Here is a 22,804-nt window from a genome sequence, read left to right as displayed (position 1 = left end):
ATGGTAGTAGTACAGCAAGAACTGGTCAAGTTTCCTTCTTTTGTCTGGAACGTCTTCGGGTGCCAGACTATGCAAAAGTGTGTCATCTAAGCATCAGAGGTACTATGTAATCATACAACAGGTACCGTATGGGTTTCAGGAGAGCAAGTCTGTAACTCGTGTTTTCTCACGAAAATGGTAGAAAGGAGCTTCGTGAAGTGCCTGGATGAGAGTTGTCGCTTTCCCCAAGTCTCTATCGCTTTCTACTGGAGGAAGGAGACAATTTGTCGTCTGGGAGAGTACTAGTCTCCCGAACCAAGCCTGTAAGCCCTCTCAAATGCCTTCCGGCATCCCGGACGGGCGCTTCAGTTACGTCCCCCTCTCAAGAGCCCAATGTATCTCTTTCTCCCATGGAGAAAGTGCGTCTCTCGACAGTGTTTTGTTTTATTCTCTCAACACGGCGCATTTTCTTTCAAACCATATAAGATTATTGCTCTATAAGATGATTGATTTATTAAGATGAGGTGCATTTAGAAGAAGTGGGGCAATTCAGACTGGTGAGAAATTGTTATGGTGTAAGACCCCTGATGGTCTAAGGGGTGTCGCCAATCAATTGGCAGGGATATTTGGAAGGAAACTCATAGACTACGGAGAGATGATTTTATTCGACCCTTTAACATTAGTCGCCGTCACGCGTCCGACTCCACGACGTCCTTCTTCCAACGGCCCCCTCCACTGACCTCTCCTCCCCATTCCTCATCCTCGGCCATCGTCTTTCTCTTTCACCCAGCTGTGCAGTTTCCCACGGGAGGATGGAAGATGAGAGCAAAGCGACCCGACTCTTCGCAGAGACAGAAACACATGACTCGGGAAAGAATATGAAGGAGAGTGTAGGTGATGGGTTGGGAGCTTGGAAAGGATGGGAACGGAAATTGAGTCTGCTGTTTCTGTCTATTCTACGAAGAATTTCTAAGTCTACAGAATAATAATAAACTGTTCGAGGCGAGGGAGGAAGATTTCCGGCTGCATTAGCGGAGAAGGTTGTCCTATCCGTCCTACCAAGGTCTGATTCTCTACCTGCTGAAAATCCATCACGAATACTTAGCTGATCACAGACAGCCGTAATCAGAGACAAAAACACTGAAATCCTATGATATAACAATAATATGTAGCTCTGCATTTTTTTCGTGTAAGTAGTGGGGTTTAGAAAGCTAATGCTAATAGGGTGGTTTCCTATTATTTTTTTATTGCCTTAATCGAAAGATTATTACTCCTGGAGTACGTATTTCACGCTTTTAGATTTTTAAATGATAATATCTATTTTTCGCGATTAAATGAAAAGTGAAAATTTTCAAGCGCGCGAAAACGCGACGCGTTAGTAGGAATGATGGGAAATCTCTCCGTACGTCGTATTTCTGGTTCCCCCTCCGCCCGGTGAGGTGACCTTGAGGCGAGGCTTAGCGCTGATACGTCGCAGGCTGCCAGCGGGTAGCCTAGTGCCCTGCCGCCAGGTAGTGCTTGGCTTAAATAAGGATTATTAATACCTTACCAAACGAGGAAAACTTTCCGACCTTAGCCAGTTTTAATAGGTGATTATTAAGACATGTTTCCCTGAGCTCTGCGCCTCATGCATGCATTGGTAACCTCAGACGACGTATAACTCCTATCTTCTCCTATAGAAACTAGGTCCCTGTGACGTCACGTGGAGTGGCATTGCATGGGAGCCAATCTGGCCCTTTTCAAATGAGGATAAAAATGGACCATTGCCATTCGTCTACACCGGCATTTATAAAACGAAATAATTTGTATATTATGAATACACTAATGGTGGGTAACGAATCGCAATTATTGCCTTTTGTTTTCTTTGATGAAGGAAACTACCCTATTCAGAGAGCACAAGAAAAGCACTTTCTTAAATAATGGAAAATAACTTCTAAGCAGTCACCTATGAAAAGCAATAGACAGTGAAAGAAACACAAGACATGCCCTTATTGTTTAAAGAAACTTTTATTTCATGATAATGCGACATAATTTCACCATTTCATTGGTTTCACAAATACGACTGCACGGCAAAACCATCTGCACACAACATGTGAGATCGTGAATCGGTTCCGCTGTCAACACATACACAAGCTATACTAATGTACTTCAATAATAAATGAATATCCACAAACTAAATACTAGCTCACACCATAAATTTAAAGTGAGGTACAGGCATCCCCCGAGTTACGTAAGAGATGCGTTCCGGCAGACTCTGCGTAAGTCGAACCTTTGCGTTAGTGCTTCAGAGATTTTGATCGGCGCAGTGAAATTCTCAGCAGAGAAATGCGCGGTAAAGTTTCATTCAATTCACTGCGATATTCATGAACTCTACCGCATATTCTTACGTTATTAGATACAAAATCGGTAAACATTAATATAGTCTGAGAGTTGCATCTCGAGCATTGCCAATCAAAATGCGTAATATTATTCCCAGAGTTGACTGATTGCGTGGATTCGGGAAAGTACGGTATCTCAACGCTACATTACTAAACTGAATACTTAAATTGATTCATTATGTTATACTGCGATCTAAGGGCCCAAAGAATGTATTGTCTACCTACCTTTAATCATTATATCTTCTGCCTTTTATGTATTACGTTGACCGATGAATCTGGTGGTTTCACTGTCACAGTTAATACACGTAGGAGGAGAGTCTAGGATTACGAGCAAATAACACACAAAAAAATACCAGTAAATTACTATATTCTTAGATACATTCACACGCACATACCCTCAATCGTTCACGCACGGAAGCATACTTTCATTATCTCATATCTCAATAAAATAATGTGAAAATATCATCATTTGAATATTTACTGCGCTGGAAACATCGAAGAGTATTTCCCAAGCACGAACCTAATTAAAAGTGAGCTTTTATTCAGCCAACTCCGTCATTAACGTGCACCAAAGTTAGTGGGGAAAAGCTTTAAATGACGCAATATTCATTTACAGTTGCACACAATATGAGAAATGAGAAAATGCAGCTGTATAAAATTTTCCGCCAGAAACATGTAAAAAATTACGCAATTAATATCGTGTGTCAACTTTTCCTTAACTTTTTCGCGGCGTTCATTGCCAACACTCAAAATTTCAATGCCGTTACGTGGGTACTAAACAATTCTTTTCCGCAATAAAAATTTCTGCTAGAACTTCATTTTCTTTTAATTCCACAGATGGAAATGTCCAAACTTAAGGATACAATTTTTAAAAAGTTGAAAGTCTGAGTTCGGGTGTGCATGCTGTATAACAAGTTGTATCGTACGGGAATGAGCGCAACCACATCCATCGCTAGAACTGCAAATTTTTAATTGATTGCTGACTTGGGATTTTTAAGTGATTTTTCTACAGAAATTAATGAAAATTCCTTCGAGGAATGACAAAAATAGGTCACTTTGTTATTTTTAGCAAGTAAAAAACTCGATAACTATTCAATTTTTTTTCTACCATAGGTTGTACGAGCGAATATCTACTTCTTCGCGCTCGCATTCGAAAATTAACGTAATCATTTGAAATACGGTTATCACTTACGTAAGTACGGATTTACGTAAGTCGAGACATACGTAACTCGGGGGATGCCTGTATAGGCAAATAAAATCATCAAAAACTGGAAGTCACTACCATTCTTATATTCATCACGAACAACTTACAACCACAGAGCTCGTTATGATAAAAACTATTTATTAATAACTGATTTAAAGCCATAAATTAGCCCATGAAAGTGGCACAGGTGACTTTTCTCACTAATATTTGTTAATATACTATAAAAACAAACTTCACACTCAGCTTTGATCTTGATCGTGAAATGTCAATCTACCTGCGATGAAAAATGGAGGTGAACGTGCTGCTGTCAGTGTTTACATTGCTGTCAGGCATTTATCGATAGTGTAATAGCACTGTTTAAAATTCAATCAAGATGGAGCACTGATAATTACAACTCATAGCCTATATTTTTCAATCTTGTCAAACTTTGTACATTTATGCGGCTATGTATTTAATCTTTGAATTTTTTGTGTATGTTGACTACATTTTTTTTTAATTCAGGTGAAGTTCGTGCACTTGCTGGATGTGATTTACTTACCATTAGCCCTAAACTCCTTGAGGAACTGGATAGCAGTAATGCAGAGGTTCAGTGTGTTCTATCCGAGAAATCAGGTGAGATAACCTAAATGTGGGAATACACTGTAAGCCATATCCAGTTAGTGAGAGTGTGTTTGCTTTGAGTTTTTAACTCTCATGTGTAATTTTTTCAACAATATTGACAGCACTGCATTCAAACGTGATGTAATTTATATGTTAAGCATTTGTCTCAGAATTTGCTGACCCAATCCTAGTGATCTGTCGAAATGAGTGTCTCTGTACAGTGTTCCTCCTGCTTCAAGTTGAGAAGCTTTATCCAGATTCTTCAGGTAAAAAGATATGAATCATTCAATATTTAAAGCAAAATCAAAACTGTGAATGGGATTCAATAACTAATTTTTGACTGTGTTGGGTCCAATTTGTAAGCAAGTCTTAAATGGTCGTCTTTACCTTGGCCACTGCACGATAAAGTGAGGTTTTAGCTGAAGTAAGTATCACAATCATCTCAAGGGTCTAACTTTAAAAAGTGGGTCTTCAGCTGCTAAAGTCTTAGTATCTCATTGGAATCTTTCATGTCGGCAGTGGAAGTTACAAAAGAGTAAACAAAAAGTTGACACATGATTGTTATTGCTTAGTTGTTCCCAGGGGCTGGGTTTCTGTGTTGTTCTGTGCTGTTTGATGAAGTTTTAATTCTTGTTCACCCTTATTGTGTGCAAATGTTTTTGTGAGCATCATTGTTGACAGTTTTTCCTTGTTAACCTGTTAGTATGTTACTGTATAAGCGCGTGTAAGAGGCGCACCTTTTTTTCCCAGAAATTGCAGCCGAAAATGGGGGTGCGCCTCTTACACAATCTTCTTATCTTCCCCCCTCCCCTCCACCAGTCGCAAGTCCAAGTGGAACTGAGTGGCCTTAGTTTTCAGCGTGAGTCAGTCATCTGAAACCCTGGGTCAAAATCAAGCGGCAGGCAGGGGAGTTTCTCTCTTAGTGACGTATTTTAAAATGCTCCTGTTTGAATTTCTTGTGAGCATCGCGCCGTCACGTCAATACCTCAGAGGTGAACATGGAAAACGTCACGTGGAGTTTTTCGCTCTGTAGGGCATGCTAAATTTACTGCCACGAATGGGAATCCCGTGACTTTTACACTGCAAATACCGTATAAGCGTGTGTAAGAGGCGCACCCCTATTTTGAGCATCGAAGCTATGAAGAAAAAAATTTTGCAGTATTTTTTTATACTATCGCGCGGTGTTGCAGACGTACGCCTGGAATTTCGGCAGTTATCGAAATTTCCTTTTTCAATACTATTTGAAAGAGGAAATTTTGATAACTGCGGCGGTAATAGCGGCATAAGAGGGAGTAGAAAAAGTTCCGATCCTCCCTTCGCATACGCCGTTGCTCTACGATGCTTGTCCTATTCACGAACAATTTTGTTTAAATGCTCTCGCAGGGGTATTGCAATAGAATTGCAGCCATGGAAATTTTTAAGGCAAAACACGACAGGCACATAGCATGAACCTTCCCAAGAGCTTGGACAATAATTGGGGCAATCTCAGTGCCGTAGGATAATGACCACGTCGTAGATTTAACGGAGCCACACTCGGCCCTACATCAGCCTATGCCTCTGCCGTTTTTTTTCTTTTCCGAGACCCCACAGGAAAATAGGAAAATATCAAGTGACAGGGGAACAATGGAAACGTGTTTCATCCCTACCCCGTCTCACCAACTGACCTTGATCGATCTCCCAGTTTCTGGAGGCCAAATGCTAGGTGAGTCATCTACTGAGCCCGAAGATATCTCGATAGCTTTCAATAATTGTATGACACGTACGAGGTTCAAAAAAAGAGATCTAACGCGACGAATATCTTACAAAATTTAAGTTTTTTAAGCTCTAATTGTTTGACACAAAGATTTATAGTTACAACAAGGCTACTAATATTCAAAATAGTCCAAACAGGACAATTTCGGAAGAAACAAGCGAAGCATAAGGGCATTCAAACAAGACGAGACTGATTGGAATCTTCAGGCAACTCAAACTGCGTATATGTATCACATTGCTGCGCCGTCGCCCCTTCACTTTGAAGGTAACAACGTCACATGCAAGATCGGACGTGTTCGTCCCTTGCTCCTTCACTCGTAGCATCGTTGCTTCGAAGACGGAGGGATCGCGCTCCTTCCCTTCGACCTCTCCTTCCGCGCTCTTCACTTAGAAGCATTTCTTATTTCTTCTATCCACAATTTAGTCCAACAATGAACACACTCGTTCGACCTTTTTAAAGCGCAGGTTTTGACACCAATATAATTTTCAGTTGCAATAATCCTCATATTAGCGTCTGAAGATGATTTTTGAAAAATCAGGTCCTCAGCGTAATGGAAATTATTCGGCAAGGCAGATATTGACTATTGACCAGGTATGTCCTTCAAAACTACGCGTTTCTCTACGTTTGATAAGCGATTACTATATGCAGTATAAATGCCGTGGGATGCCCACTCGTGGCAGTAAATTTAGCGTACCCTCCGGAGCGAAAAACCCCGCGCGATCTTTTCCATGTTCACCTCTGGAGTACCGACTTGACGGCGCGATGCTTACAAGAAAAGCGATCAGGATCATTTTAAAAATATGTCACTATGGGAGAAACTCCCCTGCCAGCCGCTTGTTTTGACCTAGGGTTTCAGATGGCTGACTAATGTTGAAAACTAAGGCCACTCAGTTCCTCTTGGACTTGCGACCGGCTAAGGGGTGGGGGGGGGGGCGGGAGGGGGGTGGGGGGAGATAAGAAGTTTGAGTAAGAGGCGCACTCTCATTTTCGGCTGCGATTTCTGGGAAAAAAGTTGCACCTCTTACACGCGCTTATACGGTAGTAATCGCATATCAAATCTAGAGAAATGCTTAGTTTCGAATGACAATACCTGGTTAATAGTCAACATCTGTCATGCCGAGCAATTTCCATTACGCTGAGCACCTGATTTTTCAAAAATCATCTTCCGCGCTAATATGAGGATTTTTGCAACTGAAAATTATATTGGTGTCAAAACCTGCGGTTTAAAAAATTCGATCGAGTGTGTTCATTGTTGGACTAAATGGTAGATTGAAGAAATCTGAAATGCTTTTAAGTGAGGAGCGCGCTCCCTCCCCTCCGTATTTCAAGCTACGAGGCTATGAGCAAAGGAGCAAGGGAAGAACACGTCCGATCTTGCATGTCACGTCGTTGCCTGTAAAGCGAAGGGGCGAAGGCGCAGCAATGTGATATACGCAGTTTGCGTTGCCTGAAGTTTCCAGTCCGTCTTGTCTTGTTTGAATGCGCTTATGCTACCTTAGTTTCTTCCTAAATTGTGCTGTTTGGACTGTGTTGAATACTAGTAGCCTTGTTTTAACTATAAATCTTTGTGTCAATCAATTAGAGCTCAAAAAACTTAAATGCTGTCAGATATACGTTGCGTTAGGTCTCATTCTTTTTAGAACCTCGTGCGTGTCATACAATTGCTGAAAGATATTGAGATATCTTCGAGCTCAGTAGGTGACTCACCTAGTATTTGACCTCCAGAAACTGGGAGAATTGAACCTGGTAGACAAAAAGGTCAGTTGGTGAGATGGGGTAGGGATGAAACACGTTTCCATTGTTCCCCTGTAACTTGATATTTTCCTATTTTCCTGTGGGGTCACAGAAAGGAGAAAAAAAAATGGCAGAGGCATTGGCTGATACAGGGCTGAGTGTAGTTCCGTTAAATCTACGACGTGGTTATTATCTTACGGCGCTGAGATTGCCTCGATTGTTGTCCAATCTCTTGGGAAGGTTCATGCTATGTGCCTGTCGTGTTTTGCCTTAAAATTTTCCACGGCTGCAATTCTATTGCAATACTCCTGCGAGAGCTTTTAAACAAAATTGTTCGTGAGTAGGACTAGCAACGTAGAGCAACGGCATATGCGAAGAGAGGATCGGAACTCTTTCTACTTCCTCTTATGCCGCTATTACCGCCGCAGTTATCAAAATTCCAGGCATACGTCTGCATCACCGTACGATTGGATTAAAAAAATGCCACAATTTTTTTTCTTTTTAGCTTCGATCCTCAAAATAGGGGTGCGCACTTACGGGTGAGGGGCCTCTTACACATGCTTATACGGTAATTACTGAGTGGACTGATAAGAGTCTCTTTTGTAATTAGCTTTGTGTATTGTAAAAGCACTTCCAGCGATGTATAGACTCAAATGGTGATACTTTCATGCCCGTTTATGACCATCTTGCAGATTTAACTGCACGTGTTTGTTTACACTGAATGTAGTCAAAGTTTAATGGCATACATACATGCAAGTTGGGTTAAATAGTGACTTGTGTCACTTTAACTTGAAACTTTACCATTCCCTTGAACATTTGCCAATCAATGTTACCCTAAGTGGAGGCATACTTTGAAGGAGGTATGGGAGTGTATTGAAGTCTTTTTTGTTTAGCATTCTTTAAAAGTTGGAATTTTGATGGGCTTTATGCTAGATGAATGGACTCACTCTTGTTTCATCATAACAAGTGAATGCATGGCCAAATCATAGCCTTAACAAAGTATAAACAGTTTAGACTATGACCACTTAATAAAATGCATTATGTGTGAGAATGGATTTTTCTCAATAAATGTCTGTGTTCCACTCCAAATGACATGATTTCAAATCAGTCAAGGAAAAATACTGTGCATTCCTCAGCTGGTCAATAATACAGTAGACTCTCATTAATAATAACAACGTTACTACGAAGCAAATTGATGGTCCCGACAAAAAGGCCTATCCACGCTATAGTAAAAGAAACATAATTACAGAATTTTTGTTTTCACGAAATTAAGAACCTCAGTCCCGGTCCCAGCGGTTACAAAATGGACTTTACAACAAAGTTCCACAAATAAACAACATCATATAATAAGCTTCATTCCAGTGGAGCCATGGTGAACCACTCATAAATTGGACGCACAGTTAGTCCTCTTCCTACGCAGATTTGATTTACAAACTTTCAGAGATACCAGCATTCAAAAATTTCAAATTTCGAATTTGGCGCCTTTCAATTTGTGCAATGCTACGCGGTTAGGCATAGAGGAACTCGCACTTTGGGCAAAATCTGAGCAAAGTATTATTGAATCCGGTGTGAAGTTAGGAACTGTTCAGCCTTTCGCCCTTTCTTCCTTGGTGTAGAGAGCGATTTTTTTGTCTCCGGCTGTGTTGCACGCCCACTTAGATCAGTTCGTCACAAGCGTGAGTTAGCGCATAATTGTTATGCAGTGTTGCATTCTGCAGGATAACCGTACTCCTCGATGCCTTGCATACAGTGCGGCCGGCGAGAGTTGTCCGATGAGAGCACAAAAGGAGGGGCAGAAAACCCTGCACCAGCACGTTTTGCAGCCAATCGCTGACCTCCAAAAGCACCTCACTCCCTCGCCTAGTCGTACAATGTCGTTAAGAGCATAAGAAGCACTGAAATAAGCCTGAACCACCAAAACAAACCCTTTCTTCGAATTACCAAAACAAGTGATTCTTCCTTTGGGTCCTTCATGCTCGTCGTCCCTTCCGTCTCCTTTCTCAGGGTTCCCACTCAACCGTGAAAACCTTAAAACCGTGAATAAGCCGTGAATTTCATCTACCGTGAAAAAACCTGGAAATAGCGGTGAATTTCGTCATAGATCCTTAAAAATGTATCAAACTTGATTGTAGAACAACGATAGACAGGTTGAAAGAAAAAAAAATGATATTTCAAGGTCATTCACGTGCAGGCAATGTCCATGCATTTACCTGCACACGTGTATTCGAAAGTGCAACTATTAATTGGTCCGTATATGCCATGGCAGCGCATTGACCTAAAGCCTGCGGTTGGAAGATGTTAATCCTGGCAAAATATCAGGCACTTCTTCACTTCCCTGCCACCCTGCTCTCTCCATTTTCCCACACACACCCTTTCGCCGGACATGAACTTTGCTAACGATAGGTGACGTCATAATAGATAGCACTGTCATTGCTGAGTTTGCATTCAAGGCATCTGTTGCGTTTGTTACATTTTTAGTTTACGTGCGGCCGATGATTGTTACGTGATCAATATTTCTGCCTTAAATGTCCTATCTACAAACCGTGAATTTGAAGACATTTAGACCGTGAAAACCTGGAAAAAACCGTGAATTGTATAATGTAGTTAGAGTGGGAACCCTGCTTTCTTCACGGAACCCTTTTGTTTAAAAGTTAAGTTGGTGTTTCCCATTCTCACTTGGCAACCTTGCCCCCTACCCCGACCTAGACCATTCTGCCTGTTATCGGACAACTGTCAGCAGCCAGACTGTAGATTTATCAATTTATGAACAAGGTCTTGGAACACATCTGGTTCATATATCGAGGACTTATTGTATTCGGGAAGATATCAACTCCAGATTGCGTCATGCCGCATTCTTCTATTGAGAAACTGAAGGGAATTTTTCTGTTTTGCACATAATTTAATCGCGTTGATTTTATATAGGTTTTTTTCGACGATTCCTAAAAGAAACGTTCATACGAACCTCATTATTATGAACCTCCAGTTTTTCAATCCCGTGAACAAGGTAATAACCTCACCAAAATCTAATCCATCTCAGAAATGTGACTGTCAACGAAATGCAACAATGGTGCAGCAACAATAACCTCATGCTCAATGAAGAAAAAACTGTCTCTCAGTAATTCCTGTATAAGAGGTCCAAGAAGATGGATCTCCTTCCCAGTAATAATAAAAATCCACGCGGAAACAACATAAATACCTCGAAGTTCCTTGGGCTTAGCATTTCCCAGACCCTAGATTGGTCACATCGTATTCAAGCCGTAATCAGCAAATTAGCTGTAGGCACCTATATGATTAGGATGTTAGCACCTGTTGTGACTTCCTGTATTTTGCTAAAATACACTCTCACTTATCCTATGGCATTCTGTTCTGGGGAAATCAACTGCCTCAAGAAGAGCTTTTTCTGCCCAAAAGCAAGCCATCAAGTCAATGTTTCAAGTCTCCATACGAACCCCTGGCAAAGCTCTTTTTTCAAATGCTAAAGTCCTCACACTGCCTTCTTTATATTTATTTTGACATGTGCTTGCTTCATACTCTCCAACAGGAACAAATTTCCTGCAAATGCCTCTTGCCACAATTACTCTACTCGCTCCAGAAATAATATACACAGCAATCAGCAATTCTCAAGTTCTCTCTGCCTGAAAGGCCCCTACCACTCCGCCTCTGCAATTTTTAATGATACCCCAGATGAAATTAAAGCAGTCTCTTCACCTGCTTTGTTTAAATCGAGGGTTAAAAATCTCCTAATCAAAAGGTGCTGTTACAGTGTCACTGAATGTCTTGAAGACTCATAAAAACATGATATCGTAATCTGTATTGTATTGTTTTCCTTTTTCTTTATACATATATATGTGGTATACGCATCTCTGAACGTCATTTGTACAGTGAATCCTCGTTCTTCGTCACCTTGTTTGATTTTTCAAATGCTTATAAGAAGAGGACACAATGATCGTAATTTACGAACAGTAATGAGTGAGTCATGTTGATTCCACAGGGGTGAAACTTATTGCGTGATGTTGCGTGCATATTGAAGTACCCATTTCTCCTCACTCAGTTGTTACTTGACAATGATGTAGTATCATCGAAACTCGAGTCGTCGTAAAATTTTATTTTTGTGGAAAATTGCAAGTAAGTGTTTCATTATGAATCAATTCCACTCCATCCCGCTTGATTCCTCGAATTTTATTGAAGTACAGTGAGTCCTCGTTCTGCGTCACCCCGTTTAACGTCATTTCGCGATAACGTCACGAAAATTTTGAGACCGTCATTCATTTATCGCACCTACGCTTCGCGATAACGTCAAGTTTTTTAAATTTCGTGCAAAAAAAAAGGTGAAGCGGCGGGCATTGCAGGTTGTTCGTTTTGTGGGGCGGTAAAATAGTCAGTCTAAGCAAAGTATAAAATGGTGTGTTTATTCTCAATTGCGATTACGGTTTTAGCAAAAATTTCTGAAAAATGAATTCTTACGTAGTTGCCCAAGGTTTTACTTGACGTAATGGTTTACAGGAACCTAAAAATTTTGTCTTCACTTTTTTTTCCGAATGCACAATAATTTTGGTTCCTGTAACTGTGACGATGTTTCAGCGATTATGATGCCCAGGCGACGCTCGCCCAGGCGACCACCATAGCCAAGCCGAAAAGCAAATGCTGGAAGATACAAAAATGGAGAATGATTTAACGTCACTGCTGCTATTGTCATCGATGAAGACAGGAACTTGTATTTATGCAATAGTTTGGCATTCCCACCGTAAAAAATGCCCCAGATATAATACGCTAACATTTTTTTTGCGTAGGAATTGTGAGGTCTAGGAGCCGATATTCACTTTTTACTTTGTGTCTTATGGGATATTATGCTTCGATTAACGTCATTTCGTTTATCGTCACATTTTTCAGAAACGGTAAGTGACGTTAAACGAGGACTCACTGCTCAGAAGGTGACTCACGTAGCATTCGAACCTCCAGAAACTCGGGGAATTGAACCAGGTAGACCGAAAAAGGTCAGTTGGTGCAATGGGGTAGGGATGAAACATGTTTCCATTGTTCCCCTGTAACTTGATATTTTCCTGTGGAGTCTCGGAAAGGAAAAAAACGGCAGAGGCATTGGCTGATGGAGAGCCGAGTGTGGTTCCGTTAGGCCCCTTGCACACACACCGATTTTTGGACGGCCAGTAAAATATTGGCCGATATTTTACCGGCGAAGCGATGCTTGCACACATGCCGGATTTTTACCGGTCAAACGATACGTTGCTAAGTTTTTGAGCCGGCGCCGGCGATCCACAGTGACAATGGCCGGCGCCGGCGTGTGGTCGGTACGTGTGCAATAGGCCGGGCCTTATTTTTCAGAATTGCGAAAATTTATGTTTTCCTGGTCTCAAAATGATCCAAATGGTGCTCATATTCACGTGTTAAAATTTGGTTACTTTAAAATAATGGCAACCCGTGCCCCAAGGGCCCTAAGTACTAAGGACCCTCAATTGAGTTTTTTGGGGCCGAAAAAGCGCAATTTATATGTAAAACGTAAAAGTAAAGCCCTTTAGGGCCGATTTTCTGTTTGTTTTAACCTATCTCTAAGCGTTTAGGAGCGATCGCCCGTCGTAATGCAATCCCCCCCCCCCCCTTGGGCGCCACCCCGCACCGCGGAACCGCTGAGGTATGTCCCGCACCACTTACTAGAGACTTCCCCTCAACCCCCTCCCCTCCCTCGGCAAACACTTTGCTCCTGATGTCAAGATCTAGCCTCTGAAGAAATGTGCTTACCTTAGAAAGAATTTTATTGCCATAATTATACTTCCAATGCAAGAGATCAATTTATTTTCACTCTGTCCATGAATTTCGGTACATTAACCAAAATAAAATAGATTTTCATCGTATTTCTAATTTTTCACTGACATCCTATATTTGGCAATGAAAGTGCCTTTCCGCACGTAAGGGTTGTATTGCGATCAAAAGTCACACTTAGTAATAAATTTTGAAAGCTCTCTTCCTTCAACGTGACTGCCTAAAAATCTTGAATAAGTTTCACTTTTCTCGCTGCACAATCATTTCCCACTTGATGACCCCGAATAATTTGCAAATCGTTCTTGTATGTTCATCCCATTCTCGCATGTTCACATCAAAGAATGAAATGCATATTTACAATACATTAAGTAGCTTTCTCGAATTAGTGGTGACAAAATTTGGTATAGATACCTTAGTCATGTCTTTACGTTTATAGAATGCCTTCTTCGGTGGATCATATTTTCCCACACAAGACCACATACGGCGTATCACGTTTTTTTTCACACCTAGAAATGGATCCGTCAAAGAATGACAGGCCTACCAACTCCTCACTCATGTACCACAAGTGGTTGGAAAACCTCTTTTGTGCTGCTTTCGCTATGTCTAGGTTAGCACTTTCGTAATTAACAAGTCTTTGTAGGAACTGCGGGTCACTGATGGAAGCTAATGCAACCAAAGGAGCTAAGAACCACATCTTTTCATTTCTTCTTGAATATATTGAAATCTATTTAACCAATAACTGCATTTCGTTCTCCTCTTTATTTGCGTAAGATCTTTATTTCTTCAGCCCGAGCACATTTATCCGAGAGATTAACTGCACTTTCCTCCTTGCGCGTCAAAAATTCAATGGTACCTCTCCTTGCAATGTCAAGCAAATCACCAAGTTTTGTTGCGAAAGATTCTCTTCTCTTCATATCCACTGTAGTTCGCACTCTCTTTATGCCGTTGCACGTTCATCCATTCTCTGCGTCATTTTTCTAACTTTTCAATCGCCTTATTTTCCGTAACAACAGGAATTCTAGTTTTATACTATGGATGAGACGCATTTCTCACGGTTTTTCTCGCACTAAGTCTTACAAATTTCGAACCCATTAGGTGATAGAGAAAATACATAGTACTTCTCTCACTGTCGGTAAATTTGAGCCGAGTATTTCTTCACTTTCTTTTCCAATCAGTTCAATGCCTGGATTTAGTCTTGATTACATGCCTTTCCTTGTTGTTCTATTCTTAAAATGAACGTCACGTTCATGATAAAGTATTTATTTCACCACTTTTCTCCTTGCATCCTAAAAAACTTAGCACCTTCTATCCTTTGCACACTATACACAAGAACTATCTCTATCTATCCTTAGTGATCTACATCCGTGAACTGACTGCCTCGTTTCTTCTTCCTTGAATATTTCTATCTACTGTTGGAGCCCTGGAAGCCCTGCTCATTCCCTTCATTCCTTTATTATTCAAAGACACATGTCTATCACATGCTTATAATATTTTGTACATAAAAAGCACTTTGGAACAAAGCCTGCTGGAATGGTTCGCGGCCGTTTGGCAGCAAAAAATCAAGGTTTAAAGGGTCGGTACCCAGTACATAGGACGGCGTTAAAGGGTTAAAATTGACATTATAGGCTTTAACAACATAAATCATGACACAAGAGGAACAACCTATTCAATACTGTACCACTAACATGTAAATCTTGTCATCAGGAGCAAAGTCTTTGCCGAGGGAGGGGAGGGGGTTGAGGGGAAGTCTCTAGTAAGTGGTGCGGGACATACCTCAGCGGTTCCGCGGTGCGGGGTGGCGCCCAAGGGGGGGGGGGGATTGCATTACGACGGGCGATCGCTCCTAAACGCTTAGAGATAGGTTAAAACAAACAGAAAATCGGCCCTAAAGGGCTTTACTTTTACGTTTTACATATAAATTGCGCTTTTTCGGCCCCAAAAAACTCAATTGAGGGTCCTTAGGGCCCTTGGGGCACGGGTTGCCGTTATTTTAAAGTAACCAAATTTTAACACGTGAATATGAACACCATTTGGATCATTTTGAGACCAGGAAAACATAACTTTTCGCAATTCTAAAAAATAAGGGCCGGCCTAGTGTGCAAGCTCCAATGCTCTCCCATTGTTCACTATTGGAATGTGGACGGCCGATATTTTACCGGCCGTCCAAAATCGGTGTATGTGCAAGGGGTCTTAAATCTACGACGTGGTTATTATCCTACGGCGCTGAGATTGCCCCGATTGTTGTTCAATCTCTTGGGAAAGCTCATGCCATTTGCCTGTCATGTTTTGCCTTAAAATTTCCCACGGCTGCAATTCTATCGCAATACTCCTGCGAGAGCTTTTAAACAAAATTGTTCGTGAGTAGGACAAGCAACGTAGAGCGATGGCGTATGCAAAGAGAGGATCGGAACTCTTTCTACTCCCTCTTATGCCGCCGCAGTTATCAAAATTTCCTCTTTCAAATAGTACTGAAAGAGGACATTTCGATAACTGTTGAAATTCCAGGCATACGTCTGCAACACCGTACAATAGGATAAAAAAAAATGTCGCAAAAATTTTTTTCTTTACAGCTTCGATCCTCGAAAAAGGGGTGCGCCTCTTACACACGCTTATACGTTAGTTCCTGATCTGGCCACTTTCATACGCCAATCAGCTTTGTGTTAATTTTTTCCACCACTGTGCATTGTCAACATTTCGACAGTTATAACTGGTAAAGGTCTTTATGCTAATATCCGAAAAAGTTATTTATTTTGTAGTTTTGTATGTAATCATCATGTATTTCAATCAGGTTAGTTTATTGTGGATTCAAATTTGCTGGCTCCTCCATACCCTTATCCATAGAATGAGACAATTTTAACTGTGAAAAATGCTATGTACGCAACTTTATTGAAGGGGTTGTGTAGCCTAGTCCGTGGCCTAGAAACTGGTTTATGCCACATTTATTCTTTCAGCATCTCTTAGTTGAATTCTTTTAATTTCAGCCCTTAAAGAAGATATTGAGGCAATGGAAATGAATGAGAGTGCATTCCGTTGGCATTTAAATGAAGATCAGATGGCTACTGATAAGCTGAGTGAAGGAATAAGAAAATTTGCTCAGGATTCAAGAAAGCTGGAAAAAATGTTAATGGAATTGCTTGGGAAGGCTTAATTTAGGGTGGAATCTCAAATGGAGAGAATGCATTTAAAGAGAAAAATATTTTTCATAACTGTTGAGTACGAATGGGTGCTCTCAAGACTGCTGTTTTTCCATATGATCAAGAGTGCATTATGTCAGTTGATTTATTCAAACTTTTAACTTTTATTTTCAGTGTGTGGTCTGTTAATTAAAACTAAGCTTATTTTGCATTTATCTAACAATGAGAGGTTTTGGTCATTTTCTTGAAGGATATTCTGTGTACTTTGTTTCATTACTCTGTAAACGGAATTAAATTTGTTTTTCAAAAATATGTGTAGTTTTGTTGATCAACTTTAAATCTGATAACTTCCAAAGTTGCTAACCAAATGTGCCCAGATCCATGAGAGTCAGGCAATTCCGCCTTTAAATTTTCATGCAATGGGGATTCCCCATATCCTTCGCCTTTGTAATATGATGTATTTTCCCCACTCCAACCTTAAAGATTTGGGCCAGTATCTTACACTGCCACCTGGGGTACTAGGTCTTACCTGGGACAAAGACCATAGATGCACTAGAGAGATTGTAACAGAAGAATGCTATGGCCACATACATATGACTCATTGGTGTTTGTTCCACCAATTAGGCGTATAGTTTGCTTTGTTGTAATTAACTCGCCATATGCAACTGGCTGTGGTGGCAACAAGGTGCACCTGACCTAATGGCTGAACATGTTGCTCCATTTTGTGAACATGGTTTCTGTGCTTCTGCTGCAATGCTTGAAGTGTGATGATCATGGATCAAAGAGGCCTGTCTCTCCATAAGGGTGGTTTTCTCCCCCTAACTATAACCTGCTGGTCTAGTTGCAGACAGATGAGGGCTTTCCCCTATCTGCAGCGTGGGGGCATGTCCTTAGGGCCATGTGAAGAGCATCGAGACTGAGGCAGACCACTATATTAACTCTCAGCCAATGGTAAGAATAATGACAGGTGTTGAGAATAGAATGATAGCCTAGTGTATGGAGTACTTGGCGGCTGAACCGGGTGGAGCCTTTAGACTCCCCAAAAGAAAAAAAATCCTGTGTATGTGAGATGGCCCAATGAAGGAAATGGCCCTTCTACCTTTAATGTGTGATGCTAACTTTTTTGCTGCATTTGGCATACTCCTCACCCATCTAAGGTTTGGGTTGAAATGGTTTTTGAGTGAAGTCTGAGGCAAAAATCAAATGTCAGATAGGCCATCGAGGGACAATGGGGGCTTGAGATATGCTGTGTATTCCAACAGTGACTCCCCTGTGAAAGAAATGTGTACATTCCAACAGTGACTCCCCTGTGAAAAAAATATGTACAAATTTTAAACAGGTTAATATAATTTTATCATAGGGACTGATACACACCAATGTACACATAGCAGCCTGTAGGTAGTTACCACAAATTAATGTTGACGGGCTCCATTCAGTAAGTGCTTACATTGGCACTATTAGGCCGTGTAAGCCCACAAATAACAGTCCTTTATACCCCTCCTTCACCATTGAGAGCGTTGAGAATGTTTTAGGGGCTCCCTACATGTAAACTGAAGCTACAAGGCAAACTGGGCGTGACGCTGTAGATTTCAAACTCCAACTTTTTTTTAGCGTTTGGTAAGAAAATAAAGTCGGTAGCGAATAATGGGAGGCGCTGCAGAGCATTGGTATCATTCATTATACCACTCCCGTGGTGTTGGTTCTCGCCTATTGTTCACAACGCCCCCGGAAAAATCTTGGTCTTGGGTCTGCGACGGCATATTGACGCGCAACGCTAAAATGTTAGCAAAGATATGGGGGGTTTATCTCGTCAATTAATCAATTTTGATAATACTCTCTTCATGGTCCCTGACTATTACGACTGTCGGTAGTCAGTTTTGAAAAGATCGCTGGTATTATAGAATCCATATAATAATTGGGATGACCTTTTAAGGGCCAACGTTATTTGCGTCGCAACCGTCGCAACTCATCTGTTTAATTGCAAATGTGCAGTCACATTTAAACCAGGAGAAGTCTTGACTTAGTTGTATATCATTGTATTTGAGTTTTATAGTCGTACGATTCGCACGTGAGAGGTTATTAGCAGCATATGTAAGCTCACATACACCCATTTTAAGCCACCTGTCTATTGTGATGCGAGTGGTTTCGTATAAATATGGATTCGAAAATTTATGTCCTCTCTGCAGTTGTTTTGTTTGCAATTCTCCTATTTCAAGGTAGTAGTACTGTTCCTAACGTTGTAATTTTAGATTCTTTGTCTCTTTGAAACCAATATTTACCAGAGTTATGACTATGTTGCTGGTTTTCTTAACGTATTTTATGGATACTGTTTCGAAACCCTTGATACAGTTGTTGTTGGGAAACAGTCTGATTTAAAAGTGCCGAGAAGAGCAGCAAGAGAACGCCGCCAGTTGGAGAGCCAACATAATTGCCAGGACATTAACAACCCATGTAAAGGAAAAGGAATATGCGACGCAAAGGACCCGGAGAAGTAAGTGTGTTCATAGCTAATTATTTAATTCCCTTACAATGAATGCGCGCATCATAGTTTCCATGAATTTTAAGTGCTTTTTCACCCACTTTCATCATTTCGCACTTTTACTTTATTCTTGCGTAATTACACTGGACACACAATTAATGTGATAATATCTTTTTTTCATGTTTTTACTGTATGCTTACGTAACTTTCAGTTCACTGTATTCGTAAATAGGATTAAACCTAAAGGGCTGGTCACATATGTAATGTTAACACGTCCCATTTGTGAATCCATGAATGATTCGGTGGACATGAATTAATTAAAACAGGTTTTGGGGACTTTACTATGGAGAATTTTATTCCCACATTGCCTACAGCATAATTTTTCGGGGTTCATCCTGTAGGGCCTTGTCCATTTTCGGAAAAGAGCCATTCGGCTCATGACTTTTTCCAAACGTAATGCCCCTTGCCGTCCCCTGTTCAAAAAACTGGATATATTATCAGTGCCATGTGTATATATTTTTCATATACATACTTGTATGTACTAAAAGAATCCCATTATGTTAAGAACCGTGATGTTCACCATCGTTCTACCAGACAAGTTGATCAGCTGCATGTTTCATGTGTGTGCACTAGGTATGCAGGTGCGGGTCCAAACTGTATGGGCCTTCAATTCTATAAAAAATTGCCAGTTGAGCTTAAGGCACCATTGAGTGTAACTGCTTTTAAGACCAACCTCCTAAAATATCTGAAACTAAAAATGCATCATTCTATTGATGAGCTTCTAAACAAAGTTTGACGTATCTCATATCCATTGTATCTTTGTGCATATTGTATATATATAATATACATATTGTATTATAATGATTCTTCAACCAGATGTGTTCTGTATCAGTGTAACCTTTGTATTACTTGATCTCTGGACACAATAAAACATTACATATTTTGTGTTGGTGCATTTGCAAAAATTGGTGGTTTCACGGTGCATTTTTTTGTCCATATTCACAGCCATACATTTAGTCATTAACCAGTTAAGTGTAACCAAGCCTTTACAATTTGTTATGATCCAAGATGGTGCTACTATATACAGAATAGCAGTAACCTTGGAACTTCCCACCTTTACAGGTAGTTTAGTTTCTACCCCTACTGCAAGTATATAATATTTGTTAGATTAGGGCATGTAGTAGCATTGCTACTATTTCGCTAACGCATTATCTGAAATGTGCATTAAAACCTTCATTGGCTACTGAGCAGGCCAAGAAGAAAAGAGGACATGACTGCGAATGTGACACATTAATCTTAAACTTTTACCATCACAGGAAATTCACAGTTGCCGCTGTTGTTTAACATCATCGCGTTGACTTAAGTGAAGAGGTTACTCACTTGGGAGAAGAAAAAAATGGCTGTGTGAATTTTCCGTCGATTGGCTGTGCAGTCAGTGGGTGCAACCAGGGGGAGTGAGGGCCCTGAGGAGTACGTACTGCTGAGGATATTTTCCCGCAATGCGACTGCTTCATAGCTGCTTAGTTTGAGTGCTCAATAATTTCTCGGAGTGATCTTTTTGGCTGCATCTTGCCTGAGCAATGGTCTCTGATTGGTGGAAGCTCAAATATTAGTTCTAGGTGGCCAATAGTGTGTTGCAAGAGTATTAAAAAACCCTTGAGACGGGCTAATGTTTGAGCAGCTCCTGTGTTGAGCGACAGCTTTGAGTGCTCTCTCCTCCTACATGTGCCCACTGGCACTGCAATGATTATTTACCACCGCCTTTCAAATACTTAGTGTCATCACGAGCAAGTGTCAGCTTACACTCTTGACACTTTATTTTACCTTAAATTCTATTAATTCATATGCTCAGTATTGATTGCGCTATTGGAAATTTGCAATTGAAAAATATTCAATTGAACCGTTCAATTGAAATTTCTCACTTTCTCAATTAAATTCAATTGAAAATATAACTTCATCCAGTATAGTAAATTTCTATGGTAGGATATACTTAAAGTCTAAATTTTATGAATGCCAGCTTCTAAATAAATAATTTATGTAAACAGAAATTACAGTGATTTTTCTTTTGAAGAATACTGTCGTAAATACTTCAATTGTGCTTTTCCATCTTCTTGTGACCTTCCATCACCGGTCTATCAATTTTAAATAGTTATAGAAAAGCGATAGAGTTTTGCCATCATCATTAGTACTCCAAATGTACCAGAGCTACATCTTCATGAGTTCAAACAATCTTGAATAGTCATCGTCAAGCAAAATCTTTGCCTCAGTTACCTGTTATCCTGCCTTCTGTTTCAAAATACCTCCATTGCCAGTGAGTATAGCATTAATCTTTGACTCTTTTTCCATTTCAACCCTCTATTTGAATTCCTTAAATTTTTCTAAAACTTCATTCTTGTGTCTCATTATCTTCGCGAAGTACATGTACGTGAAATCATTTATCTGTATAAGTGATGTAATATCTCCCCGCACCTAACGATGCTGGTTCAAGAGGCCCTTCTGCATTCAAATGCATCAACTCCTAAGGATTTATTCACATCTTGAGTTAAAGTTCTATCTTTTACTTTTGCCTTGTATACAAACCCTGTATTTCTCATTAGAATCTCTTATTTCTTCTTGATTAATATCTTTAACCCTTTTTCGGTCTCTACTCTCTTCAGTAAACTTTATGCCATCTATTTTCTTAGAGTCTTGAATGTTAGTGCCCCAGTCTTCTTTTCCATAGTTCAGTAACTGCTTTATTCACTTGCATTAGATAATTATCATATTCATATAAAATTCGAGGAATCAAGCGAGATGGAGTGGAATTGATTCATAATGAAAGATGATTTGCAATTTTCCACAAAAATAAATTTAATGCGACCCGAGTTTCAATGTTACTACGTGATTTTCAAGGTACATACAAGATCTTGAACCTTGAAAATTGCTAAACTTGTACCTTGAAAATGATGTAGTAACTTCGAAACTCGGGTCGGATTAAATTTATTTTTGTGGAAAATTACAAATCATCTTTCATTATTAATTATCTTATTCTTCCGTATTCTTTTTTTCTCCTCTTCTTTGTTTTCTGTATTTTCAGTTTCCAATTTTCCATCTTCTCCTTTTCCTTATTTTTCTCCTCTGACTCTTTCTGTTATTCTTCCTTTGTCATTATTAACTTCCTAATTATTTCCTTCATGAGTATCATTGAGGCTTTTATGAGGGGATGACATTTGACAAGGTTCCTTCTTCTTATATGTAATGCACCTGCATCTTACAATGGGCAAAGTGATTCCACATTCAGGTGAAGATGTAAATGTACACATGTAAAGAAGGAAGAGTGAAAATTCTAGATTTAGCAAAGGTTTTACCTGGAGTGCGAATAGGGACTTGATACATAGCTTTGAATGCTTGTTTTTTAGTAGAAAAGCTCTCTTGGCAGCCGATGAATTCCCCAAAATAATATACCATGAGAAATATGAGGATCGATTTTTGTAGTAGATCAAAAAAGTAGAATATTTTATTGAGTTTCAAATGAAACCATAGTAATTAACCTCTGGATTATATATATATGCCTACAGAAATTTTCAATTTCGTTCTAAATCTTCATGCCACGATCACCTCACGCATTCAAGAAATACCTAATATCCACTCGAATCGGCACTCCAGCTCTCCCTGCCTTAAAAGTCCCTACCACTCTGCCTCTATCATATAAAATAAGATACCAGAAGGAATAAAAGATGGCACTTCACTTTCTTTGTTTAAAAAGAAATTGAAACTTCTTTTATATAAA

At 40.0% G+C, this 22,804-nt stretch overlaps 2 protein-coding genes across 3 annotated transcripts in view; both read left to right on the top strand.

Moving 5' to 3' along the window:
• LOC124162041 (probable transaldolase) overlaps nt 1-16,867 on the top strand; it is a 38,726-nt gene extending 21,859 nt beyond the window's left edge. The window contains exons 7-8 of the mRNA XM_046538373.1: nt 4,063-4,173; nt 16,405-16,867. Of these exons, the coding sequence (XP_046394329.1) occupies nt 4,063-4,173; nt 16,405-16,571 (278 nt within the window). The 3' untranslated portion in view covers nt 16,572-16,867. The remainder of the gene's footprint in view (nt 1-4,062; nt 4,174-16,404) is intronic.
• A 1,404-nt stretch (nt 16,868-18,271) lies between these two features.
• LOC124161924 (polycystic kidney disease and receptor for egg jelly-related protein-like) overlaps nt 18,272-22,804 on the top strand; it is a 241,807-nt gene continuing 237,274 nt past the window's right edge. The window contains exons 1-2 of one of the 2 annotated variants that reach the window (XM_046538185.1): nt 18,272-18,773; nt 18,907-19,048. In XM_046538185.1, the coding sequence (XP_046394141.1) occupies nt 18,713-18,773; nt 18,907-19,048 (203 nt within the window). In that variant the 5' untranslated portion in view covers nt 18,272-18,712. The remainder of the gene's footprint in view (nt 18,774-18,906; nt 19,049-22,804) is intronic. The other variant, XM_046538186.1, reaches the window with a different exon arrangement.

This window comes from Ischnura elegans, chromosome 7 (genome assembly GCF_921293095.1).
Source record: "Ischnura elegans chromosome 7, ioIscEleg1.1, whole genome shotgun sequence".
Taxonomy (NCBI): Eukaryota; Metazoa; Arthropoda; class Insecta; order Odonata; family Coenagrionidae; genus Ischnura; species Ischnura elegans.
This window is presented reverse-complemented; position numbering and strand designations above follow the sequence as displayed.